Below are 26,970 nucleotides of genomic sequence, written 5' to 3' on the forward strand. Positions count from 1 at the left end.
GGCCTGCAACATACATTCGACTCATTACATTCCTTGCAGTTTCTTTCGCAACTTCATCCGCAAACGCATTTCCGCGACCAACTTCATCAGTAACTTTTTTGTGTGCACTGCATTTCACAATCGCAACTTGTAACGGCAAGGTCAGTGACTCGAGCAGCTCATTCACCAACTGACCATGCTGGATCTTAGCACCATGCGAAGTCAGGAACCCACGTTCTTTCCACAATCGTCCAAAACTGTGAGCCACACCAAATGCATACTGGCTGTCCGTGTACACATTCACTTGTTTTCCTTTCGTCAAAACACACGCTCTTGTAAGTGCAATCAACTCTGCTGCTTGCGCTGAATTGTGTGGGATACGTGCAGCTTCAACAATCGTATGCAAAGTCGTCACAGCATATGCCGCAGTCGTATCACCTTTCGGCAACTTGAAACACGAACCATCAACCCACAAAGTACCATCACATTCTGGAAGAGGAGTATCCCTAAGATCTATCCTCCCTTTCGTTTCTTCTTCTGACCTGAGACTGCAATCATGCTTTTCAACATCATCTGTCTCTACTGAAATCGGCAATAATGTGGCTGGATTCAACGTATTGCACCTCTTTATGTGCACATGACTCGCTAACAGTGTCAGCTCATAACCTGACAATCGAGCACTAGTTAAGTGCTGTGTCTTTGTTCTGTTTAACAGAGTGTCCACTGCATGCGGGACCATCACAATTAACATGTTATTCATCACTAACCCAGCAGACTGTCGAATAGAAACAGCTGCTGCCGCAGTAGCTCTCAAGCAACTCGCCAATGCCTTAGCTACCGGATCTAAAGTCGACGAAAAATATGCGCATGGACGCTGTTTGTCCCCAAAAGATTGTGTCAGAACTGACAATGCACAACCTTCCTTCTCATGGACATACAATGTAAAGGGCTTACTGTAGTCGGGGGTACCCAACACAGGAGCCGAACACAATGCATCACGCAATTCGGAAAAACTTTTCTGACACTCTTCAGACCACGGAATGGGATTCGGTGTATCTTTACAAGTTAATGCCACCAAAGATTTGGCCAATAAGGAAAAATTCGGTATCCATTGTCTGCAATATGATGTAATGCCCAAGAAAGCACGCACTTCTCTCTGTGTCCTTGGGACACTCAATTTTGCAATTGCCTGAATTCTTTCTGGGGTCAGTTTCCTTCCCTCCTTCGATAAGAGGTGACCTAAGTAGGTCACTTCTTGTCGACAATATTGCAATTTTGAAAGAGAGACTTTGTGATGCAGATCACACAAATGACGCAACAACGACAATGTGGCTTCTTTACAAATCTCCTCAGTATCTGCAGCGATTAGCAAATCATCGACGTACTGAATAAGGGTAGCGCCGTTAGGTAAAACAATCGTATCAAGCTGTGTTTTTAAAGCCTGACTATATATAGATTGAATTTACACAGTAGCCTTGAGGAGCGCGTTTGAAGCGGAAGCTTCGGCCTCCTAAACTGAAGCCAAAAATATCCCTGCTCTCCTTGGCAATCGGGATGCTGAAGAAAGCATTCTTCAAGTCAAAGCTCTAAGAACCAAGTGGCTGAAGCTGGAATCATAGTCAGTAGAGCAGTGATATCAGGGACAACTGGAAATTGTGGCACAACTATTTTATTGACCTCCCTAAGATCAATCACAAACCTGTAAACAGGTGGCGGGGAAGGATCAGTACGCTTCAAAACCAGCAGAACAGGACAATTACAAACGTTGCCTCTTGTCTCTTCAATTACATCTTTTTCAATCAGATCATAAATGATCGCTAACAACGCCTTTTCACCTTCACTAGAGATCTTGTATTGGGTAATACGTGGCATTCTAACATTGGCTTTCAATGTTACAACATACGGCGCTATTTCCAAGAGACCCACATCATTAGGACCAGTAGGCCAAAGAATATCCGGAAGAGAAGACAATTCTGTCGGAAGTTTATCCTTCGACAAATACATTGGAGAAACCACTTTCTTACCCAGTGTAAGTTGTACTCCCGAAGGAGAACAGTACAAAGTCGCATATAATCTTTTCAACAGATCCAATCCCAACAAGTTTTCACCACAACCTGTTGTAAAAATAAGGGGTGCTTCGAATTCACAAGGTCCAACAGAAAGGGACATAGGACTAGAAATCGGGTTCCTAACCGGGGCGCCAGAAAAACCTACTGAAACGTTCATTTTGCCAGACAAAGGTGCGCCAGGGAGTTTTTTGTAGCACCAGTATCCAACAGAAAAGGCTCTGACACACCTGATGTAATCACCTCAACATAAGGTCCACTCTGATCTACTGGAACTGAAACAACTCCCTCTCTTTGTCCATGGCTGTCCTAGCAATCATCACCTTCCATATTCTCATTTTCTGCATAGTAGTCATCAGCATAGTACTGAGCCGTCCTACCAAACACGTTATTCTGCTGATCGAAACTATTCATCGAATTCTGAGGCGGGAAGGAACGAGCGTTCTGGGGGAAATTTCCACGTCCCCTACCTCTAGGAGCTTGTTGAACACCTCGACCTCTTGCACCAGAAGCACCATTCGTACGCTGTAACAAAACCGGACAACTACTCTTGAAATGACCCTCTTCTTTGCAATACGCACATTGATTGGGTCCATACCGTAAACGTTGTTGAGAAGACTCGTTTCTTTACGAGTTCCTCGAATATTGCTGAGGTTGCTGATAATCGTGGTGATTACTAGTACGTAGTGGATAAGCTTGCTGTAGAAGAACTTTAGTCATTAATTCCTTAGTCTTTTTATCCGCTTTCTCTAACTCATCTTTGCGCCTATTTTCATAGTTCTGGGCCGTATCTTAAAATCTGTGCTGATGTGGAAACAGCCCAAGCACTCTCAGAATCCTTCAACTTATTACACAGTTCAGGAAGCAAATTATGTACAAATTTGTCAACAAACAATCTCTGGCCGCCCTCAGTAGCCATATCCTGACCACTATGATCTACGAAAGTCTCTTCAAACCGCGTGAAAAAGTCAGACACAGTCTCATCTTTCTTCTGTTTGCACGCAGACAACTTGTCCCAATTAACACGCAATTCGGGCATTAAAGTCTTCATATACGTAAGTTCTGCTACCAAAGGCTCGGGCTTAGCACCACCAACTTGTCTGCCATCAGCAGCAGCAATATTAACCCATGTGTCGCCTAACTCTTGATCATGATCCGCATGACGAATCTTTCCCCATAAAGGCTGTGGAACAACATTTCCAAACAACATGTCTATATCGGCTAAATTCATGATGCAGGAGCCTGCAGTCTGTGATAATTCTTTGTAATATCGTGCAGGATTTTTACGGGGGGTCAGGCAATGTCTGTTTAAGAGCCAAAACTTCAGCTCGCTTTCATGGAACATGTACCCACACACGCTGAAAATGTGGCGGAATGGCGGGATTAGCATTTGCGTCCCCTTCCCTCCAAACTGGGGGAACCTCTCTCATGGGATATTGTCTTGCCTTCTTCTCAACAGAAAAATCGGACTCAAACAACGACTGGGAAATACTCTCACTCCTAAACGATAATAATGTCGCAACTGCTTTCTTAACATCAGAACCTACAATTGTGCCTTTTGCAAACTCGAACCGTACACGATACAACTCAGACATATTGGATTTCAAATTATTTTCCTCCAATTCCTCGCAAAGGAAAACACACATTTTCTCAAAAACGTATCTCTGTTTCGATGATTCCCACTGATGGAAGACATCCATAATAGATTCTAACTCATATCGTATCGGGTCTGTAACCCATTTATGTGCTAAACGATCCAATATCTCTCTCTCTCTAGAATCAGGCAACTGACTGCGTGACTGTCTATGCTCTGTAACAGGGGACATACCCAATTGTCCCAACCAAGGAGAAAAGAAACCAGAAAAGGCAGCAGTCATTCGCTGTCTAGTAGAAGGAGAAGAAGAAAGAATAAGGGAAGACGGAACAACAGTAGAAGAATCCAGAGTCGGAGCAAGAGGAGCATTAAGAACAGACGTAGAAGCAGCAGTCAAAGGCAAAGTTAGCGGCCCCTGAGGAGGCTGCGCCAAAGGAACGGCAACCAACGGAAAAGGAGCTGGTTGTGGTGGAATCACAGGTGGCACAACAATCGGAGGTTGTACGGCCACAACTGGTGGCGGAGGTGCCGTAGCACTCTGTGCATAAGGGGGTGGCGAGCTCAACAAGTGTGACATTAGAGGATCTTTTTCAAGTTCTTTGACTGCATCTTGCTGAAGAGGCGGCAAAACTGTATAACATTTATCAATCGCCATTTTACGTTGCCTGTGCAACTGCTCACTTGCCTGTTCTTCTTCATTATCCTTAAATTGGGTACCAGCTTGCATTATCGAGATACCCCTTTCTCTCTTATTTCTCTTTGCTAATTTAATTTCCTTCTGTTTGGCTTCCTTACGCCATAAGCGGAAAGAGTCAAACATCGCCGGCCGGGCTTTCTTCTTAAAAAGTTTAATCTCTAGATTATCCAAAATCTCTGTCAAAACTACCATATTGGGGCCATTTTAAAACACCGTCCTTTCTGGTGTATCGGATCCATACTTCGTTATATGTGATAGGGCCTACGCCATGTTTCACATATAATTCATAGGTCGGAGTTCCAATCGGAGGAACCGGACACGAGTCCTCCAACCGGGAATCCCTACTACAACCAAGACAAAACAAATTTCCAAGTCTGCTAAGACCAGGCATCTTCGCTCTCTAGTCTAGCTTCAAACTTCAAAGGATTATCGAATACGATAGTCTTGTGAATACAGGAGTCTTTCGGCTTTGGCACTTGCAAGTTCCAAATCAAAGCGATCCCAAAGGGATACCAAACTAAGAACCAAACTAAGGAATGGGAGATGCTCCACTTATACTTAACTGAGGTATCGATGACGTCACCAGAAGACTCGTCTAGCGTTTCGCTCTACCAATCATCAAGGGTCCAAAACAGGGCAATAGTGAGGGCAGCAGTCCTTCGTAGACGTCGGGACGCGGGGAACCTCGCAGCAAAGACTTTCGGACCACGTCGACATACAGGGGTCGCTGAAGTGGTGGCCTTCCTCCAGAATTTTCACACAAAGCTCCTCACGAACCTCTGGCTTGGACCGGTACCGCTGATACCGCCCCATGTTGGGCGCCAACTGAAGTACTGGGTTTTTAAAGAACCCAGCGGTGCCAGGGAGAACACCTAAAATCTTCGAGTCCTTCCTGTTTCAGACTACAGAAACACAGAGTCTTCTTGGTGAAGTCAAAGATCGTATTTATTGGCTGCAGCCAGTAACAGGTATCCTAGAAGTACAACAGCATGTATGTTCTCAGGAGACTGCTCAAATTTACAAAGCCAGCCTTCTCTTTTTATACAAAATAATATGCTTCAGGCAAACATTCCTTATTTTACAGTTGACCATTCACATATTTTCACTACTAAAAAAAAGCAGAGTCATGATGACAAGCCCACATTTCAGTTTGTCCAGTCCATAATAAATTACCCGGCAAGGCCCAGAACTTTCATCAGATATCGACGGACCCCCAATAAAAACGGGCACCTCCTCCTCGTAAAGCAGGTCATAAAGAAGAAACAGGGACTGGTGTGTGTAAGATTAGGCATGGTTTGTGTGCGATGAAGGGTTTATGACTTGTTGTGCCTTGATACTAATCTCATTCGGCCACTGGGAAAGGAACTGGCCGAACAGGTTTGGCTCCAGGCAGTGGAGTCAGCTTGCCCAGGTCACAGAGGAGTCAGCAAAGGTGTACGTGTCCTTCAAATCGAATTTAGCCTTAGTTTTTTGGCTATGTGAGAGCAATCACAAAATGGCTGCCGTTCACAAAATGGAACCCGAGGGTTCAGGACGAAAACTTCGATTTCAGGGTGATTTCGTCACTCAAACATGATGAAAATACTTATGCATAGTATTCAAATCATTACCGGTCTGCTAGTACCAAAATCGTCATGATACGACGATGTTTATGACACGAGTCCGGAATTTTCAGTACCACAATACCCTTACTTTTACTACTGGTTACAGGGATATATAGAGTTTGTAGGTTCGGCATGAACCCAAGGCACCTAGAGCCAACAACTGAGCTGCGCCACAGAATGGTTTAGGAGCAGTAGTCATTTGTACAACTCTGAATTTGTGGGTTCTCATACTAGCATAAAATTTAGAGGGTATTTTTCAAAATGTCTTCTATCTTTCACCATGGGTTACAATTGTAAGGCACGAATGCAGTGAAATGCAATTGGTAATACCAAATGGTCTACTATTCTATGCTACCACATGTCTTCCGATAAGAATCGTACCTCACTTATGTGGGTAAACCTAGAATCTGCGACAGGAAAAGGGCTAAACAAAACACAACATGTGCACATCATATTTTTCCACTCAAAACTGACCTGTTTTTCCCCCAATGTGAGTAGCTGTGGATTTCGGGCCCTAGCTCAGCCGGAACCTAGGGAATTCTAGCAAACTAGTACAGTTTTGAAAATTAGACAACTAGGAGAATCCAGAGTGAGGTGACTTGTGTGGCTCTAACCAGTTTTTTTTAAAATAAAAAAATCCCTTGCAAACCTCAAATTTTGACTAAAAAAAACAAATTTTCCTCACATTTCTGTGATAGAAAGTTCTCGAATCTGCAGGGAGCCACAAATTTATTCTACCCAACATTCCACCAAGTCTCCTGATAAAAATGGTATCTCACTTGTGTGGGTAGGCCTAGTAACCGTGACAAGAAATGGCCCAACATGCAACATGGATACATTACACTTTTCCACTCAAAACTGACTCTTTTTTGCAAGGTGGGTGGCTGTGGATTTTGGGTCCATGCTCTTAGGGAAACCTAGCAAACTTGTACATTTTAAAAACTAGACACCTAGGGAAATCCGGGGTGTGGCGAGTTGCGTGCATCCCACAAGGTTTGCTTACCCACAATGCCATGCGTCCTCAAACTTTGGCACAAATCACCCATTTCCCTTAAATTTCTCTGATGGAAACTTCCAGATGCTGTAGGAATCCTCAGAATTACTAACACACAGTGTTCTCACGTGTGCCGATAAAATGCTGCACGACTTGTGTGGCTGGGCCTAGCGCCCGCAACTGAAACTTATAAATCTAAGGGCATTGGGATGCCTTGCGAGGGGACTCACATTGACCTTGGCTTGATCAGTTACTGTCGTGAACACTAGGCCCAGCCACTCAAGAAGTGCAGTGTTTTTATCAGCACAAGTGATCAATGCTTGGCGTTAAGAATTTTGTGGGGGCCTGCAGGTTTTGGAAGTTTCAACCACAGAAATGTACAGAAAATGCACAATGTTTTAGATATGCAGGGCATTGTGGGCAAGATGTCCTTGTGGGAACCTGGAATCCCCTGGTTGTCTAGTTTAAAAAAATGTCTGTGGTTGGTAGGTTTCCATGGTTGGCTTCTGAGAACAACCTCCACTCCTGCAGCTATCCCTGTTGTTGATCTCTCTATGTAGCACTTTAGGGCCTTTTGTGTCAAGGTCTCTTGGCTCACCCACACAAGTGAGGTAATAGTTCATCAGGAGACTTGTGGGAATGCTGTGTGGTAGGAAAATTGTGGCTCCCCACCGATCCTTGAAGTTTTCCTCACAGAAATGCGAGGAGAATGACTGTTTTTATAGTCATAGTTTGTGGTTTGCAGGGCATTGTGGGTAAGAGAATGGTGTGGAATGAATGCCCAAATCAATCAACTGTACTCTCGCGTATCACCCCGCTGGGGCATGGCTCGATGGCAGGGTAAGTCGCCCCATTCTTTAGTTTATTTTGACGCAGCAAGCCTGTTGCCCCATTTGTAGAGGTGGGGGCATACCGATGCTCATGGTTGATGGCCACAAACCTATATTTTTATATTTAAAAAAAAATTATTCCTGGTGTCTAGAGGGTTTTATGCCCCCCACCCCAAATGGCTAATCGGCTAATCCCGGGGGGGGGGACGAGGGGCAGAAAGACTTAAAATATGTATTTGGGGTGGGGGCATGGCCATGCCCTGGTGGTCAGACCCCTCCCCTCCTATAACTTTCAAAAAAGAAAAAAAATCCCTTGTATCTATTGGGCTTTCTGTCACCAAGGGCTGCCGATTGGGGGCAATCATGCTCATCTGCACCCCGGTGGGCAGCGCCATCCCTATATTTTCATTTTAAAACAGGAGACCCTGGTGTCTAATGGGCTTTCAGCCCCCAGGGGACAGATTGGGGATAATTACCCCATATCCCCCAGGGGGCAGAAAGAATGATATATTTAAAGGGGGTTGGAGGAAGCACAAGCCCTTGCCTTAGGGGCGGCTGTCATGATTACTTGGTGTCTAGTGATTGGATCCCTGATTGGACACATGCTCGACCCAATCTTCTCCTCCAGCAAGTACATCTCCTTCAGCCACTCCACCGGACTACACTGGACAGACCACAGCTGCGTCCACTTCAGCTTCAAAAAGACCACGAGTCACCACCACCCGCAACAGGTTCCCCGCAGGAGCTGGAACAAGATCACCACCGACCAGCTCACCACATCACTGAACCGGAACCCTCCCACCAGATCAACGGACCCCAACCAAGCAGCCAACAACCTCACACAGTGGATCACCAACTGCGCTGACGACCTCGCACCCCTGAAAAACCATCCAAGCAGGCCCGGAAGCAAGAAAGCCTCCTGGTTCAACGACGACCTCAAGAACTCCAAGAAGAACTGCCGTACCCTCGAGAAAGCCTAGTGAAAAAACATGACCGCCCTCAAGCACGACACCCGCAAACACCACCAGCTAATCCACACCACCAAGAAGTCAGCATTCAAGGATCGTCTAGACAACAACGCACACAACAGCAAGGAACTCTTCAGCATCGTCAAAGAGCTCTCCAACCCCAGCACCGGTAACAACGACATCACTCCCTCACAAGACCTCTGCGACTCACTCGCCTCGTTCTTCCACAGCAAGATCGCCGACATACACAACAGCTTCGGCGAACAGACCACGCACCCAACCACAGAACCAACGCCCACCACCACCACCCTCCTCGCCTGGACCCCTGTCAACACCGAAGACACCATCCACACGATGAACACCATCCATTCCGGATCGCCAACCTATGCCCCCCACCACGTCTTCAACAAGGCCGACTCCGTCATTTCACCCCAACTCCGGGACATCATCAACTGCTCCTTCAACACCGCCACCTTCCCAGAAAGCTGGAAGCATGCCGAACTCAGCGCCCTCTTGAAGAAACCTTCAGCAGGCCCCACCGACCTCAAGAACTACCGCCCCATCTCGCTCCTCCCGCTCCCCGCCAAAGTCATTGAGAAGACCGTCAGTCAGCTTGCCGCCTTCCTCGAGACGAACGGATCCCTCGACCACTCACAGTCCGGCTTCCGAGCCAACCACAGCACCGAGACCGCCCTCATCGCAGCCACCGACGACATCCGAACCCTGCTCGACAATGGGGAAACAGCGGCCCTCATCCTTCTGGACCTCTCCGCAGCGTTCGATACTGTCTGCCACCGCACCCTAGTACAAATCCTCAGCAACGTCGATATCCAAGAGAAGGCACTGGAGTGGATCATCTCATTCCTCGCAGGAAGAACCCAGAGAGTCCGCCTCCCCCCGTTCAGATCCGAGGCACCGAAGTTATCTGCAGCGTACCACAAGGATCATCACTCAGCCCCACCCTCTTCAACGTCTACATGAGCCCCCTCGCAGCCATCGCACGCCAACACAACATCAACATCATCTCCTACGCCGACGACACCCAGCTGATCCTCTCCCTCACCAACGACCCTGCCACCGCCAGAACCAACCTACACAAAGGGATGAAAGAAGTAGCCGAGTGGATGAAGAACAGCCGCCTGAAACTGAACTCAGACAAGACGGAAGTCCTCATCCTTGGATCATCACCCTCTGCCTGGGACGACTCCTGGTGGCCCCCGGCCCTAGGCAGCGCACCCAAACCAACGGACCATGCACGCAACCTGGGCTTCATCCTGGACTCCTCCCTCTCAATGACCAGACAAGTCAACGCCGTCTCATCATCGTGTTTCAACATCCTACGCATGCTCCGAAAGATTTTCCGATGGATCCCCACCGAAACCAGGAAGACGGTCACCCAAGCACTCGTCACCAGCTGACTGGTGAGGATCCGTGACAATTGTAAGTGGTGTTTTTGACTCGCTCGAATATGATCGAGTCTGGTATCTATGAACCGCAAATGACGAGTTTAGTAAGTGTACGCGTCTTCGCTGAGCTAACCTAAACCGTTCGTCTGTTTCGTGGGTTTCTTCATCTGAACCCACGGGTTCCATTTTAGATACGGCATCCATTTTGTTTCTTGCCCTCAAGTAGCCAGCGAACGGACACTGTCCGCTTCGTGACCCTGGGATTCCCAAACTCTTGCGGAAGACACGTGTTCCTTTGAGGGTGTCTTTATGACGAGGGGGATGACACTGCAAGGCAGATGGCCCCGCTCGAGGCTCATCTTGCCGTGCCGGTCTATTGTCTCAGTTGTGCATTCATTAGGCATGTCTCCTTTGATCCCTGCAATTGTGTTTCCGATAGCACCTCCTTACACTCTTTTCAATCTGTTGACTATCCTCGTCTTCCCCTGCACCTGTTTCTGACTCTTCCTTAATTCGTTTACTGCCGGAATGGAATGCACTAATGGTGAGAAGATGTACTTTTACAGTTGGGAACCGGCAATGCTACTGTAATTATGTTCCAGGCCCTGAATACATGAAAGCGACCCCCCTATGAAATTTACTGTGGGAACCGGGTTGTAACCTTTTGTTTGCCATGTTGTCTTATGACGAAAAACTGTATAAAAGGAGCGATCCACAGATACAATTCGAAGCAGTCTCCTTGAACCTACATGCTATGTACTTCTTGTGACTTCTGTGTTCCCTGCAGTAAATAAACCTCAAATCTTTGACGCCGAAGGAAGTGTCCCGTGTCTCTGTCATTTGTTCGCCGGAACAGGTAACCCACGAAGGTTTCAGGTGTTGTCCCTGGCACCGCTGGGTCTTAGAAAAACCCAGTCCTTCAGTTGGCGCCCAACGTGGGGCGGCATCAGCGGTACCGGTCCAAAGCCCGACGATCGTGAGGAACTTCGTGTGAAATCTCCGAGGGAAGGTGCACCCCGCTTCATCGATCCTGTTGTCGAAACAAGTGGCCCGAAGACTTTTCCCGCGAAGATCCCCGCCTCCTGACGGCTGCGACGGACTGATGCCCTGACTGTCGACCTGTTTTGGCGCCTGGCGTAGACCTTGGTACAGCGAGACGATTGACGGGCCTTCCTGGTGACGCCATTGATCTTTGAGTTAAGTATTTGTGGGTCGCTCCCAGAATCCTTAGTTGTTGTGGGTGCTTAGTTGTTGCATGGTTCCATTGCATTTGTGGTCCTTCGTATTTTGTTCTTAGTTGTTCTATTTGACGACTGCAGTCGCCAAAAACCGAGGGTTTTTGCACTTTTGCGGGGACATTGTAATCCAATAACCCTTGACGTTTGTGAAACTCGGTTAGTGTGCACGATGCCTGGCCGTAGTACTCGGTTTAGTTGCTTTAGAGGTTGTGGTGCGGATTCCCGATTGGAGGACTCATGTCCGATACCTCCAGTTGGAACTCCAATTTATGAATTATATAGTCGCCATGGTGTGGGTCCTATCACATTCATCGATTGCTGGGTTCGTTATACTAAAGATGACGTGTCCTTAGTTGGCCACCTCATGGTAGTTTTGAGACCCCAATTTTAGATAATCTTGAAGCTAAATTGTTCCAAAGAAAAGCAAGGCCGGCCATGTTTGATTCCTTTCGGTTATGGCGTAAAGAAGCCAAGCAAAAAGAAATCAAACCGCTTAAACGTTACAACGATGAGAAATGCAGAGCAGTTTCAGCGAGACAAAGAAGAGAAGGAAAAGGAAATTTTTGATAGACTACTACGTATGACTGTGGATAAATGTTATCACGCTTTACCGACGGGTACTGATAAGAAGGGAGAGGAAGCAGTAGAGGACCCTTTGTTGTCCTATCTACTGAAGCCCCCCCCCCCCCCCCCCATATGCACAGGATACCACAGCCCCTGTGGTTCCCCCTGGTCCTCAACCTGTTGTTCCGGCAGCTGTTAATCAGCCTGTCGCTGGTCCTGTTCTTGCGAATCCTTCTGTCCCTATTCCTCTACCTGCTACTGTCCCCACTGCTCCACCGTCTATACCTTCTCAAGCTGTTGTTCCCGCTACTTCTGCTCTTGTGGCTACTCCTACTGCTCCTGCTCCTCCTGTCTTTGGTCCTCCTGATGTTACCCCTTTACTTCTCTCCTCTTCCCCGTCTGTTCGGCGACGTATTCCTAATATTGTTGCTAACTTTTACTCTCCTCTTGGACCGATTCTTGGGTCTGATGATTCTGATGCTCCCCAACGACGAAGTCAGCTTCCTGGTGGTAGGGAACGTGATACGCTAATTAAAATGGCGAAAAATTGGATTAGGTATCCCCTTAAGAATCCTCCACGCATAGTTGTTGAGACTTTCTCTCAATTTAATGAGCCAACACAGAGATTCGTGTTTGAAGAAATGTGCAAATTCTTACGTGACGAGATATCATATGATGCGGTAAATGAGGTACTGGTCGCTGTAACTGAACTTCAGCTTCAGTTTTCGAGTGGTATGATTGTGGGTAGCAATGTTCGACGTGCTGTCGAGCATCTTTTATCTTTTCGTCCCACTGTGATGCCTCGAGCATTGTTTAAAGATGAATCTGAGGAATGGATGGCAACGCCTGGTCAGTATCCCATGCGTGAAGTTCCACCAGTGTGGATGCCAGGTAACCCTAATGCTGCTCCTCCAATCCTGCCACACTTCCAGAGAGTGTGGATACACCTTCCATGGAAACGATCGGAGGTTTTACAGGTTAAGCAATCTTTGCCAGACCCTCGCAAAAATCCTGCAGGGTACTATAAGGAGTTGTCCCAATTAGCGGATGCTACGATCATGAATCTTGCCGACATCGACATGTTGTTCGGCAATGTCGTACCGCAACCGATTTGGGCGAAAATTCATCAAGAAAATCACGCAGCCGAGTTAGGCGGTGATTGGGCTGCTCTTGCGGCGGCTGATGTACGACAAGTTGGTGGGGCTAAGCCTGAACAGCTCATTATTGATCGTCCCCAAAGAATAATTACCCTTATGAAGACCCTTATGCCAGCAATGAGAGTTAACTGGGATAAACTGTCTGCCTGTAAGCAAAAGAAGGACGAGAGTGTCTCCGATTTCTTTACGAGATTTGAGGAGGCATTCATCGATCACAGTGGTCAAGATATGAGCACTGAGGGAGGTCAGAGATTGTTTGTGGATAAATTTGTATCGAATTTGTTGCCTGAACTTAGCAACAAATTAAAAAATTCAGAGAGTTCGTGGGCTGTTTCTACCTCTGCACAGATATTGGCCACGGCTCAATATTATGAAATAGAGAGAAAGAGGAAAATGATTGTGCGGATAAAAAGACGAAAGAGCTCAAAACGAAAGTTTTGTTACAACAAGCGTATCCTCCGCGCTCAAATCAAAATGATTCTCAACAGCGGAATAGATCGCAATCGCAGCCCACTAGGTCGCAGTCGCGGAATGATTCTTCTTCGCAGAGATCTATGCTTGGGTACAATCAATGTGCCTATTGTAGAGGTGAGGGTCATTTGAAATTTGATTGTCCGGTTCTGCGCGATCGGAATAATGGCAATTCATCTAGAGGAGGTCGTAGTGGTCCCCAACAAGCTTCGCGAGGTAGAGGTCGTGGTGTTACTCAGAATCAAAATGAGCGTTCTAACAATTCAACTGATTCCAATAATTGTTTTGATCAGCGTGGTTCATCATCAGGTAGATCCGCGCAGTACAATGTGGACGATTTTTATGTCGACCAGGGTACCGATGATGGTAATTACTAGGACAGCCATAGACAAGGAGAGGGAGTAGTATCAGTTCCGGTTGATCAGAGAGGGCCTTACGTCGCAGTTGCCACCTCGGGCGTAGTTGAGCCTTTTCTGTTGGACACTGGTGCAGCGAAAAGTTCCATCATACATTCGAAACTCCCTGGCGCACCTTTGTCTGGCTTAACAAATGTTTCCGTTGGATTCTCTGGCGCCCCTGTTGGCAATCCGGTTTCTCGCCCTTTGCCCCTCACAATTGGGCCTCGTGAGCTGGAAGCTCCTTTGATTTTGACTACTGGTTGTGGTGAAAATCTTTTGGGCCTGGATTTGCTGAAACGATTGTATGCAACTTTGTATTGTTCTCCTGCGGGGTGGAGCTTACATTGGGTCAGAGAGTGATCTCTCCTATGTGTTTGTCAACTGATAAGCCCCCACCGGAATTGAGTTCTCTTCCTGCATCTTTGTGGGCAACGGGTCCCAATGACGTGGGCCTGCTTGACATCTCCCCTTATGTTGTCCAATTGAAATCAAATGTGCGATTACCACGTATTCCCCAGTATCGTATCTCCCTTGATGGTGAGCGAGCGTTGTTAGCGATCATTTATGACTTGATCGAGAAAGATGTTATCGAGGAGACTCGGGGAAACGTGTGTAATAGCCCTGTGTTACCTATTCTGAAACGCACTGATCCATCTAAGCCTCCTGTTTATCGTTTTGTTATTGATTTACGGGAGGTGAACAAAATTGTGGTTCCTCAGTTCCCTGTGGTGCCTGACATTACGGCTTTACTGACTCCGATTCCAGCATCTGCTTCTTGGTTCTCAGTGATCGATTTGAAGAATGCTTTCTTTAGCATTCCGATTGCTGAGGAAAGCAGGGACCTATTCTGTTTCTGGTTAGGTGGTCGCAGCTTTAGGTTTAAACGCGCTCCTCAGGGCTATTGTGAGAGTCCATCGATATACAGCCAAGCCCTGAAGAGTCACCTTGACGCGTTGTGTTACTGGCTGGTGCGGCCTTGATCCAATATGCCGATGACTTATTGGTGGCTGCGGACACGCGAGAGATTTGCAAAACTGCTACGGTGTCTCTGTTACAACATCTTTGTGACTTACATCACAAGGTGTCACCTTCTAAACTGCAATATTGTTGCCAAGAAGTAACCTATCTAGGTCACTTATTGTCAAAGGAGGGAAGAAGGTTGACCCCAGAGAGAATTGCAGCGATCGCTCGAATGACTGTGCCAACAACTCAGAGATGTGCGTGCCTTTCTAGGTATCACGTCATACTGCAGGCAATGGATTCCAAATTTTTCATTGCTAGCGAAACCATTGGTAGCCCTTACGTGCAAGGATGTCCCAACTCCTTTGCCATGGACGGAAGAATGTCAGAAGAGTTTTTCTGAATTGCGTGATGCGTTGTGTTCGGCCCCTGTGTTAGGTACTCCTGACTACAGTAAGCCGCTTACACTATACGTTCACGAGAGGGAAGGTTGTGCGTTGAGTGTTTTGACGCAGCAATTTGGCGGTAAGCAGCGTCCATGTGCATATTTTTCCTCGACCTTGGACCCAGTAGCTAGAGCATTTCCGAGTTGTCTAAGAGCGACAGCGGCAGCTGCGGTGTCCATCCGACAATCTGCAGGATTGGTCATGGATAATATGCTTACGGTGATAGTTCCGCATGCAGTTGACACTCTCTTGAATCGTACGAAAACCCAACACTTGACGAGCGCAAGGTTGTCTGGGTATGAGTTGACGCTTTTGGCAAGTCACATTCAAATAAAGCGCTGCTATGTTCTAAACCCGGCGACGTTGTTGCCCATCAATATGGAATCAAACGAGGTATTACCACATGATTGTTATTTGCGAACTGAGGAAGAAACGAAGGGTCGTGTTGACCTAAAAAACACTCCATTGGAAGACCCGATGGTACTTTGTATGTGGACGGTTCATGTTTTAAGTTGCCGAATGGTGATGTGACGACTGCGTATGCTGTGGTAACGTTGAGTACGGTTGTGGAAACTGCGAGATTGAATCAGAATTCTGCTCAGGCGGCAGAATTGATTGCATTGACGAGAGCGTGTGTTTTGTCGAAAGGGAAGCGGGTGAATGTGTTTACCGACAGCCAGTATGCCTTTGGCGTCGCTCATAGTTTTGGACAATTGTGGCGAGTGAGAGGCTTTATGACATCGCATGGTACGAAGATCCAGCACGGACAGCTTGTGAACGATCTTTTAGACGCACTTACATTGCCCAAGCAGGTGGCGATTATTAAATGCAGTGCGCACCGTAAGGTGACGGATGATGTTGGTCGTGGCAATGCGTTTGCTGATGAGATTGCTAAGGAGACTGCGAGAAACCTTGCAACTAGAATGTATGTGACGAGTTCGGTAAGGTGGCCTGTAGAAACTGGTATGTGTGAGGATACTGTCGAAAGTGTGAAAGCGATTCAGAATGAGGCCACCGAAATCTGAAAAGACCAAGTGGAAGGAGAGCACAGGAAAGTTGGATGCGAATGGATGTTGGATAGATTTGTCGGAGAATCAAAGGTGGATGTTGCCGGATGCATATGTGTTAGCTGTTGTGACCATGGCACACAGCCTGTCACATATTAGCGCGAAAGGTATCTGCAAGTTGTTGTCCCCTGTATGGAAGAATGATGGTATCGCTAAGTGTGCTGAGAGATTGGTCAAGAATTGCATGGTATGTATGATGTACAATCCTGGCAAGGGCACTCCTACACCCCCTGGCCACTTTGCCCTCCTACATGCCCCTTTGAGGTAATCCAGCTGGACTTCATCCATATGGAGCGATGTAATAACCTGAAGTACGTTTTAGTTGTGGTTTGCGCATTCTCCCGATGGATTGAAGCCTATCCTCTTAAAGACAATACTGCCCTGTCCACAGCGAAAGTCCTACTGAAGGAATACTTTCCTCGGTATGGAATGCCACGGATTGTATGGTCTGATAACGGAAGTGAGTTTGTGGGGAGTGTGATGAAGAGTGTGTGTAAGGGCCTTGGAATTACACAAAAAATGCCACAGCGCCAATCATCCCCAGTCAGCAGGTTTGGTTGAGGGGTACAATGGTACTCTAAAACTAAAACTCGCAAAGATTCAGGCTACGACTGGTCTCTCGTGGCCCGATGCTTTGCCTCTGGCTCTTCTGTCAACTAGGGCGACTGAACACTATCGAGTAGGGCTTAGCCCATATGAGATTGTGTTCGGTCGTCCTGCAAATATTTGGGGGGTTCCTAGACCCAGGTCATTTGCAAATCTTGAATATCCAATTCATTACCTTCATGATCTGACTGCTAAACTGAGGTTAATTCATCAACAGGTCTTTGAAGCACTGCCGTCGCAGACGGAGGGTCCAGGCCACCAGCTCCAACCCGGAGACTGGGTGGTTACCAGAAATTTTGGCCGGAAGCGAAACCTCGAGCCGAGGTTTGTGGGACCCTTTCAAGTGCTACTCGCCATGAGAACCGCTGTTTGTTTGGAGGGCCGCAAGCATTGGGTGCACGCTACCCACACCAAAAAGGTACCAATACCTTTACCAGTGGACTCGTGGGTGAGGACTGGCATCGCCGCATCAGAGACAGAAACTCTGCCGAACTTTGTGCCGTTCAGTGACGCTCAGCCTGTGGGAGATACTTCAGTGCAGCCAGATAACTTTGTTGAACCTTTGCCATTGGAGAACTCAAGATCTGAACTTTTGTCTGACCGACAGGACTCGGTTCCACAATCTGATCAATTATTTGAAGAACAGACTCGTCCTGGGAGAAGCAGATATTTTCTTCGTTCCAATACCAGAGACAAATAAATTATTTTTGCTTTTTCCTTTTTGAAATGCACGTTACCCCCATTATCATTTTGAACATTTTTGAACAACTGTGGTTTCTATTAATTTCTGAGTTCTTTTCCACATGTGTGTTTTTCCACAGCTAGGAGATTTTGTATATATTGTTTGATTAAAAGAACCTTGCATCCGGGTTGACCGTAGGGCCGTGCGGGTACTTCCTTCTGTTTAGTAGGTCCTGACACTAGGTCGGAGGCCGTCGATTCCTAGGAATTCCTGGGGATTGACAATTACTACACAGAACGAAGTGCGTCAAGAACGTTGTGGACGGTTTTAGAGGATGGCATTCTCAAAGTTGTCGGAAGTGGAGAAGACTCAAGCGCAAAGATCCGAACTGCATAGGGTTGTACGTACCAAATGCTTTCTGTTTCAGGTGTTCCTACTGTTCCTAACTGTTTCCATGTTGTTGGTGGGTGGAGTATACTATGCGATACAATCGTTATTGCCTTCTGCTTCACCTACTTTTTCCTCTGAACCCAAACCTACTCCCACTGTTTCTCCTCATTCCTTTCACATTTTACCCCAACACGAGCAGGTTAGACGTGCGGAATTCATGAACAACTCCTTCGTTCAGCTTCTTCATCAACATCAGTTGGTGATGAATACTACCAACTGTTGGGTGTGTGGGTTAATGCCACATACCACGGATAGGGGAATTCCGTACTTGGTCCTTCCTTACAGTTCCCAGGGTTCAGCTCGAGCATTCCAAACAATGTTTCGTAGCGCACTAGATTCCTACCCCCATCGAGAGCCACGCACTGCAGATCATGGTCCTGGCCCGTACCACAAGCCTTTGGCAAGAGCGATTGCCGATTTAGATAGGGATATCTTCGACGCATCGCTTATCCCAGAGGAAGAGGTGCGAGCATACCGAGATCTGAGTGAGGCTGAGTATAGCATGTCAGTGGGTGATCGGCAGCTTAAAAGCTCGTCTCCGATCTGGATCGTACCCCATCTTGGTAATTTCTGTCTGAAAGGTCTTGGCCGAAGCCCGCAAGCTCAGCTTGGGAGGAGTGCCTGTACTGAAACGAATGTTTTACCGACGGCCTCTTCCCCTGTTCTTCTGACTGCCAAGGGTACTTACTTTGTTTGTTACGACCGCGCATATACATGGTTGACTCGTGATTTTTCAGGCACATGTTATATTGCGAATCTGTTGCCGCCGACCTTCACTGTTGGGTCGGGTTATCACAAGACCAGAGTTGTGAGAGGCGTGATTAGAGAAGAGGACACTGCTGGTCAAGAAGCAGGAGACTTCTTTAAGGGTTTCTTGCCGTTTTGGGGACCTATGATCAATAGTAGGAACCTGAGACAATTGACTCGAGTGGTGGAATCGACCGCTAATATCACTGCGAGCGCCCTTGGTAACATTACAGCAGAGCTTCAGGCTGACAGGCTTATGACGTTACAAAATCGTATGGTTTTAGACGTTGTCCTTGCAGATAGAGGTGGAGTATGTAAGGTGATCCATTCGAGTTGCTGCATTTTCATTCCTGATAACGCTCCAACTGTCTATCAAGCCATCTCGAAGTTGCATAAGATCTCAGAGTCCATACACGTGGACGTAGGTGATTGGACGCTACTAGGGTGGTTTTGGGGCCTGATGTCGACGTGGGGTTGGAAAATTCTGATGATCATTGGGGTTGCTGTAGCATTTCTGTTCACGTGTTGTCTTTGTGTGCAGTGTGGTACTGCCTTATGTGGCCTCTGTGCTACAACGTGTATAAGACGGCCACCTGTTACCAAGAAAGCACTGATGGATAGAATAATGTTGCAGCAACATCTGGATGGTCTGATGAATATCGAGATCGATTCTGATTTCGACTAGTGCTTGCCTACATGAGGGCAAAAGGAGCGTCTGAGGTTCCGTGACAATTGTAAGTGGTGTTTTTTACTCGCTCGAATATGATCGAGTCTGGTATCTATGAACCGCAAATGACGAGTTTAGTGGGTGTATGCGTTTTCGCTGTGCTAACCTAAACCGTTCGTCTGTTTCGTGGGTTTCTTCATCTGAACCCACGGGTTCCATTTTAGATACGGCATCCATTTTGTTTCTTGCCCTCAAGTAGCCAGCGAACGGACACTGTCCGCTTCGTGACCCTGGGATTCCCAAACTCTTGCGGAAGACACGTGTTCCTTTGAGGGTGTCTTTATGACGAGGGGGATGACACTGCAAGGCAGATGGCCCCGCTCGAGGCTCATCTTGCCGTGCCGGTCTATTGTCTCAGTTGTGCATTCATTAGGCATGTCTCCTTTGATCCCTGCAATCGTGTTTCCGATAGCACCCCCTTACACTCTTTTCAATCTGTTGACTATCCTCGTCTTCCCCTGCACCTGTTTCTGACTCTTCCTTAATTCGTTTACTGCCGGAATGGAATGCACTAATGGTGAGAAGATGTACTTTTACAGTTGGGAACCGGCAATGCTACTGTAATTATGTTCCAGGCCCTGAATACATGAAAGCGACCCCCTATGAAATTTACTGTGGGAACCGGGTTGTAACCTTTTGTTTGCCATGTTGTCTTATGACGAAAAACTGTATAAAAGGAGCGATCCACAGATAAAATTCGAAGCAGTCTCCTTGAACCTACATGCTATGTACTTCTTGTGACTTCTGTGTTCCCTGCAGTAAATAAACCTCGAATCTTTGACGCCGAAGGAAGTGTCCAGTGTCTTTGTCATTTGTACGCCGGAACAGGTAACCCACGAAGGTTTCAGGTGTTGTCCCTGGCACCGCTGGGTCTTAGAAAAACCCAGTCCTTCACTGGACTACGGAAACACCCTCTACACCGTAACCACAACCAAACTACAGAAAAGACTCCAACGCATCCAGAACGCCTCGCATGACTCATCCTGGACATCCCCCGACACAGCCACATCTCCGGACACCTGAGAGACCTCCACTAGCTCCCCGTCAGCAAGAGAATCACGTTCCGTCTCCTCACCCACGCACACAAGGCCCTCCACGACCTGGGCTCCAGGTACCTCAACAACCACCTGACCTTCTACACTCCCACCCGCTAACTGCGATCAACCAACCACGCCCTCGCCGCGGTTCCACGCATTCGAAGAGCCACCATGGGAGGAAGATCCTTCTCCTACCTGGCAGCCAAAACTTGGAACTCCCTCCCCATCCACCTCCGTCGTACCCAAGACCACCTCTCCTTCAGGAAGCAACTCAAGACCTGGCTTTTCGAGCAGTCGCGGAACCCTCTCCCCCAAGCGGCTTGAGACCCTCTGGGTGAGTAGCGCGCTATACAAATTTCTTGATTGATTGATTGATTGATTGTTCTCAGGTAGCGATACCCAAGCAGGGATCCACTGGGCAGAGGTTCCACTGTAAAGGGGAGATTCCCCTATTTCCAACTTTCCCTCTCTTAAAAGAATCAGTGCTCAAGGGCTGAGATATCCCCGAGCACTGATTCCGTGAAAGTAAAACGAGGCTACTGGCTCGTTTTACTTTCACTAGTAATGACGCCAGCTCACTGATAGGCATTACAAATTAAAAAAACAGTCAGGGTGCTGGGGAAGCTGTTCCCAAGCAGCAGAAAAAAAGGAAACCCTTTTGTGTAAAGCACCAGAGGGTCCTTCCAGTGACGGCAACTGGCCAACATCCGCAATGGGGAGGGAGTACGGCTGTTGGCTGCACCAAAAGGGTTAATGGACATGAGGCAGGCGATTTTTTCATATAACTGAAGCATCCTGTAGTAGCGCATTGTCTTTTAAGACCGCACATTGTTCACTGAAATGGCCACTAAATCTGCACAAATCATGAGTTTTACTGATCAAACTCTATAGCGGAAAAATAATACCGCGAGGATATTTTGTGAATATTTATCATTTTTGCATCACCGAGTAAGAGTCTTGATTTACTTTGATACTAATAAAATCTCGGTTTACAGCACACTTCAGAATTTTTTTTTTAAAGTACTTCATTTTTGCTTTCCTAACTGCTGGGTGCATGCAGTTCCTTCACAGGAATTTAAAGTTTGTTGTGTATTGCAAAAAACACAATATCCTACATTGCTACATAATTCACTTTAAAAACTCCCATCACTTTACAGTGAGAGAAAGAAAAATAGACACCCATGTTAAAAAGAATAAAGCAGCCTGACATTGACCTCTGTCTTTGAATCACCCGCAAATGTGACAATTGAAACACAGAAGATAAAGGTTTCTTTATTTACTGCACAGACTTCACCCATTGTGTCGCGGCCTCAGTATGGTAAACACAGATTTAGGGGGTTAATTTAAGTAATTTTAAATTCCTCTCTCTCACCTTTGGCCAATCTACTCTACATACACATCTAATCAGAAATTTCGTCCTCGGAGGTTGCTTTTGACAAAGATCTCTGGCAAAGAGCTTCCTCGAGGGGCACATCGGGCACTGCATTGCTGGCCTGACAAGGAGCACAGCCCAATGATGAAGCGCGCCACCAACTGGTGGGTGAGGGTTGTGCCCCAAAACACTAAAACTGTGACTGACCGCCATACGTTCCACTCATTGCAATGGAGAGTCTGAACTACCAATCTGAAACTGCACAGAGTATATTTAGAATATTGTTTCAGTGAGGAAGTGTACACAGATGTGGTATAACGCTTAGTTGTACTAGCATGGGCTGCTTGCACTTTAATAACAAGCATTTGCAATGCAATAGGTCTTGCATTTGTGAATGTCAGTTTTTTTGGTGTTGAAAGTGATAATGTTTTTGCTTTTGTTGTATGCAGTGGTCCCAGCTAAAAATGGATTGAGCTGAAAACAACGAAAAAGCTAAATTTAAATACAACCAGAAGAAATTCACGTTGAATGTTGGTTTTGAAAATGCCTTGTTTTTGGGCAAATTATTGAATCCCCCTGTGCCAAATTATAAGCGGAATAGTACTTTTGATGGGACGAAAATATGGTGCAGACTGGGCAAGATAAGGCAATTACATATTAGAAACAGACACTTCTGAACAGCCAGTAGGGCTGGAGTTGTGAGCTGTGCAGAATCTTAAAAGAATAGGGGTGAAGCCAATTGTATAGAAGTGAAATATTAATTAAAAAACAGCATTTGTGCCTGTTAGGTAGGGCTGGGGATGTCGCAGGCAACTAGAAGGCTGGAACAGAATAAATTGTGGTGCAACAGCCAGAGCAACTGATGTTGGAACTTTAGAACTTATTAGAGTTTTAGTGCTGGCTTAAAATGCTGTGTTTTGGACAATTTATTCAATCTCTCTGTGCCCACCATAATTAAATGTGTCCTTGTGGAACTTAACTGTTTTTTATCTAAAGCGCTCCGATACCTTGTGTGCAAGTTTACGGGATATAAAACTGCATAAAAAAAACGAGACCTATTGCATTGTAAATACTTGTTCTTTTGAGAATCTGGTCACCCTACTTGGGCATATTGGGTGGTGAAGAATTTGAGGGCCCCCGAAGGTTTGGGGCCATCCTGCCAGGGATGCAGGGGCCTGTGCTTCGCTCCTGATCCTACAGCCTTTCCTTTCACATTCCCTGTATCCCAGCAAGATTGTCAAATAGTTCGCTTTCAAAATGCTCTAATTTTGCAGTTAAAGGAAAATAAACACCAATCCCAAATTAAAAGGATGAACAGCAATGTCTCAGAAGACATGGCAGACTTTTGACCTCTGTCTTGAAGGCATAGCAAATGTGACAAGATAAAGACAAAAATGAAAGGTCTGTTTATTGCTCATTCACCTTCTGACCTTCAGCATGTTTATTTTGGGGGTACTGCAGCACGCCCCGCCCCTACTTCCAGCGCCTTAGTCCATAACTGTCCTCTAACTGTGAGTTGCTTCAAATTCCAAGTATTCCGCTTTGTTCTGACTTCTATCGTGACCTGTGACTCCTTAGCACCAAGAAGCCCTTGGGGATTAGTGTGCTTTATACATTATTTTCATTTCATTTGTACATGGAAGAGGCTGTGGGTCAAGAGATGGTTCATGGTCGGCAGATTCCCACCAGAGTAAGAGAACCGTCCCAGTAAATCGCTCGCCTGCTTCTCGGAGCTATGCTACATCAAATACCTCAGATATCAACATATTCAGTGCAGGAGGATGAGGTATTCATTTCTGCATTGTCTCTGAAGGAAGTGAACCCAACCTGGATGCGCGCGGCCTTGCACAAGCCTCTCCTGGGACTGCGTGACTTGTGACTAACTGTGCGCGAGCGAGATGTACCCAATTAGGCAATGACGTCAGGCATGTGATGGTGTAAAAGTTCAACGAGGAAAAGGGAACCTTGACCCCACCTCTATTGCTTCGCAAGGCACTTAGTTTATTTACAATGGAATTAGAGTTCATTACAGAGAGCAAGTGTTGATGTGTGTGCAGACAGGCATGCGCACAAAGGGGGACGGTAAATTATAACGGGGGGTGTGGTAGGGATGTGTAGTTTCTATGTGAAAACCGATATATGGTTACAATCAGTTAAACACCTTTCCAAACAATACTTCTAAACAAGGTCGGATTATAAAACCGGAATAACACGACTGATTAAACACAGTGCCAATAACCCGCACAGCTCTTTGTGAGATTGCACCGCTCTGAAGGCACAGCGCCAAGAATTTACTTCCTGCAGCTGGAGGCCAGTCCAATCAGAAGAGCACGCAGCAGTCGTATTTTTATGTCTGGATACATGTTAAAGCCCGCAAGTGGTGCGCGGGCACCACAGTGAGCCCTGGTTTCGGTTTCAATTATTGCGCACGTGTCTGGGCACGATAATTAAAACCACGTGATGGCCTATTGGTGTCTATTACGCGCACCAAGCGTGTAATAGACACCAATAGTCAGTGGGCGGAGCAATGCGCCCGCCTTTGGCCAATAGCGTGCAGTCTTTCATTAAAAGACGCACGCTAAGGCCAATGGGGTAGCTGAAAATGAAACGCACAAGCGTGTGCGATTCCTAAATCAGCTTAGATTCCCTGTTTTTCCCTTACAAAATGTCTCGCGCTGCGCAAGCACTGATGCGCAGTGCACCGCTAGGCGTGAGACCTAAAAAGAAATGAAGGCCCTGGTGTATGATCAGAAAGGACTCAATGAGTGGAGTGTGTGCTGACTTTTTGAGAACTGTCACTTTGCAATGCGACCCATGTACTAAAATGTCAAGTCACAAAATGATAATTTGCAAAGGGTCGCAGAACCCCTAACGAATTTCCCATAAAAAATGAAAAAAAGTCTTCTAGTTACCATCTCTCTCTCCTGCTTTTTCTTCTCTCGCACTAGTCTTTTTGCATCGCACACTCCAATTTGAAACCTGTTTTATGCCTTTGCCTCTGTTTTGAGTGTGTCTTGCACCAGTATCCTTTCCTGTTATAAAGCAATGTTATGCCCTACTGAGTTATTTTATAGTGGGGCCTTACGTCTCTTAGTTTCATGTACAGCATCCTGCCACCCCTGGATTTAGTGAGCTTTATAAGAACACATAAATAAAATAAAATAAATATGAAATAGTCCAATTGCTATTTGCAACTCCCTGCGTCTGGCTACCAGTGACTTCATGGTACTCTGCAGGGGATAGCAGACAACTTTCCCTGTGTTTGCCTCTCCAACGCAAAACGTTTTTTTAAGTAGCTAGTGTTCCTCAAAAAAAAAAAAAAGGAATGCAGCACCTACTTTTTAAGTTTCCTGTTTGATATTTGGAGCAGGCATGGTCCTTTCCACAATGATGGCAGCTTCCCCTTGGTAGATAAGTTACCACTTCCTTTGAGTGCCAGTAACTTTCCAATGGTATCCAACCATTGATTACCGACCACTGATACATCTCACTGCAATCCACAACCCCCTACAAACTGCAACTCGAAATAAGTCCAAAACCTATTTCGCTATTCAGAAAGACTTTTCCCAATTCCAAAAAGTGTTTAGTACAGAGCAGAGAAGTCTCAAACAAGGATTTCTGAATCACAAGATTTGAAACAGCAAAATGTCTTTGAACGAGGCTCAAAGACACATTCTGAGTTCTGAATCAGCAGACCACTTCCTACAGTAGGTCCGAGGTCATCTCAATCTTGTTTGCTTCAATCCATGTTACAAGCATAAGTAAGCGCTGTGACAACAGTCCTGAGAACACTTGTTACTGGTACCTGCAACGCCATGGTGATCTGTACAAACCACTCCACAACCTGTGCCTCTTCCAGAAGTTTGCCGTTCTGCTCCTTCAGCTTGTGGTAGAGATCACCACCTTCACAAAAGTCCATCACGATGTAGAGCAGGCCGTCCTTCCCTTCCCACGACTCCCTATAAGCCACTATGTTGGGGTGCTTCAGGCGAGATAGCAGCTGGGCCTCCTGCTCAGCAGCTTCACGCTCCCGGGCCGTGGCGTTTTTCAGGTTCAGCTTTTTGATGACAAACTGCAGAGATAAAAATAGATGCACATTATCTGACCTCTGACAGACCAATTGTATGCCCAACCCAATATCCCAATGGACAACAAAAAGGAAAAAATAAAAATCTCATCTACTAGACTACAAACCAGCAAACACTCAAAGCTCCAGAGATAAAAATTGAGAAAGTAAAAACAAGTGAATACTTAGGCAAACTTTTAGAACCTTAGATGAAATCTGTACAACATACCAATATCTCTACTTGAATAAGCTATTATCGTAACACTTAAATTCACACAAACATAAACCTCTGGATTCTATAATTTTCTACTTTACAGAATGACCACAAAGACGGTGAACAGCTACATCTTCACAAGTACCATGAGGTTTCAAATGCCTTCAAGAGTGAGGTTGTCATTATTAATCAAGAGAGCAGTCTTACAAATATGTCATTGTGGACTGTCTCATCAAGAGACACCCCAGGCTGTTTCTCCTCAGGCCCATGGGTGACAAAGTAGAAGACAAAAAACTGAAAGGTCCAGTATATGGTACATTTAAATGTAACTTCTTCTAACCCTGTGAGACCTCTCACTTGTGTTAATAAGTGATCCTGAAGAAATACCTTGCTTCCCATAACACCAGAAAGAGCGAGGGTGCACCCATGTATGACACCTGCCAAGGTCTTCTAAATTACAGATACCACAATTGGAGGAAGCTGTAAGAGGAGGTATCCTAAGTCAGAATAAGCCACCCGCAGAGGTCTCTTAAAACCAGGAGGTCACCAAAGCTAGAGATGACACTGCGGAGGTCTCTTACAGCCAAGGTCACCAAAGCTAGAATTGATATCCGTGGAAGTCTCTTAAAC

General features: G+C 46.3%; 1 protein-coding gene across 1 annotated transcript in view; it reads right to left on the reverse strand.

Annotated features, from left to right (window-relative positions):
• NEK4 (NIMA related kinase 4) overlaps window positions 1–26,970 on the reverse strand; it is a 278,651-nt gene that overhangs the window by 221,266 nt on the left and 30,415 nt on the right. The window contains exon 2 of the mRNA XM_086939417.1: window positions 25,866–26,132. Coding sequence (XP_086795543.1) covers window positions 25,866–26,132 — 267 coding nt within the window. The remainder of the gene's footprint in view (window positions 1–25,865; window positions 26,133–26,970) is intronic.

The sequence above is a fragment of the Lissotriton vulgaris genome, chromosome 9 (assembly GCF_964263255.1).
Source record: "Lissotriton vulgaris chromosome 9, aLisVul1.2, whole genome shotgun sequence".
In the NCBI taxonomy this organism is placed as follows: domain Eukaryota; kingdom Metazoa; phylum Chordata; class Amphibia; order Caudata; family Salamandridae; genus Lissotriton; species Lissotriton vulgaris.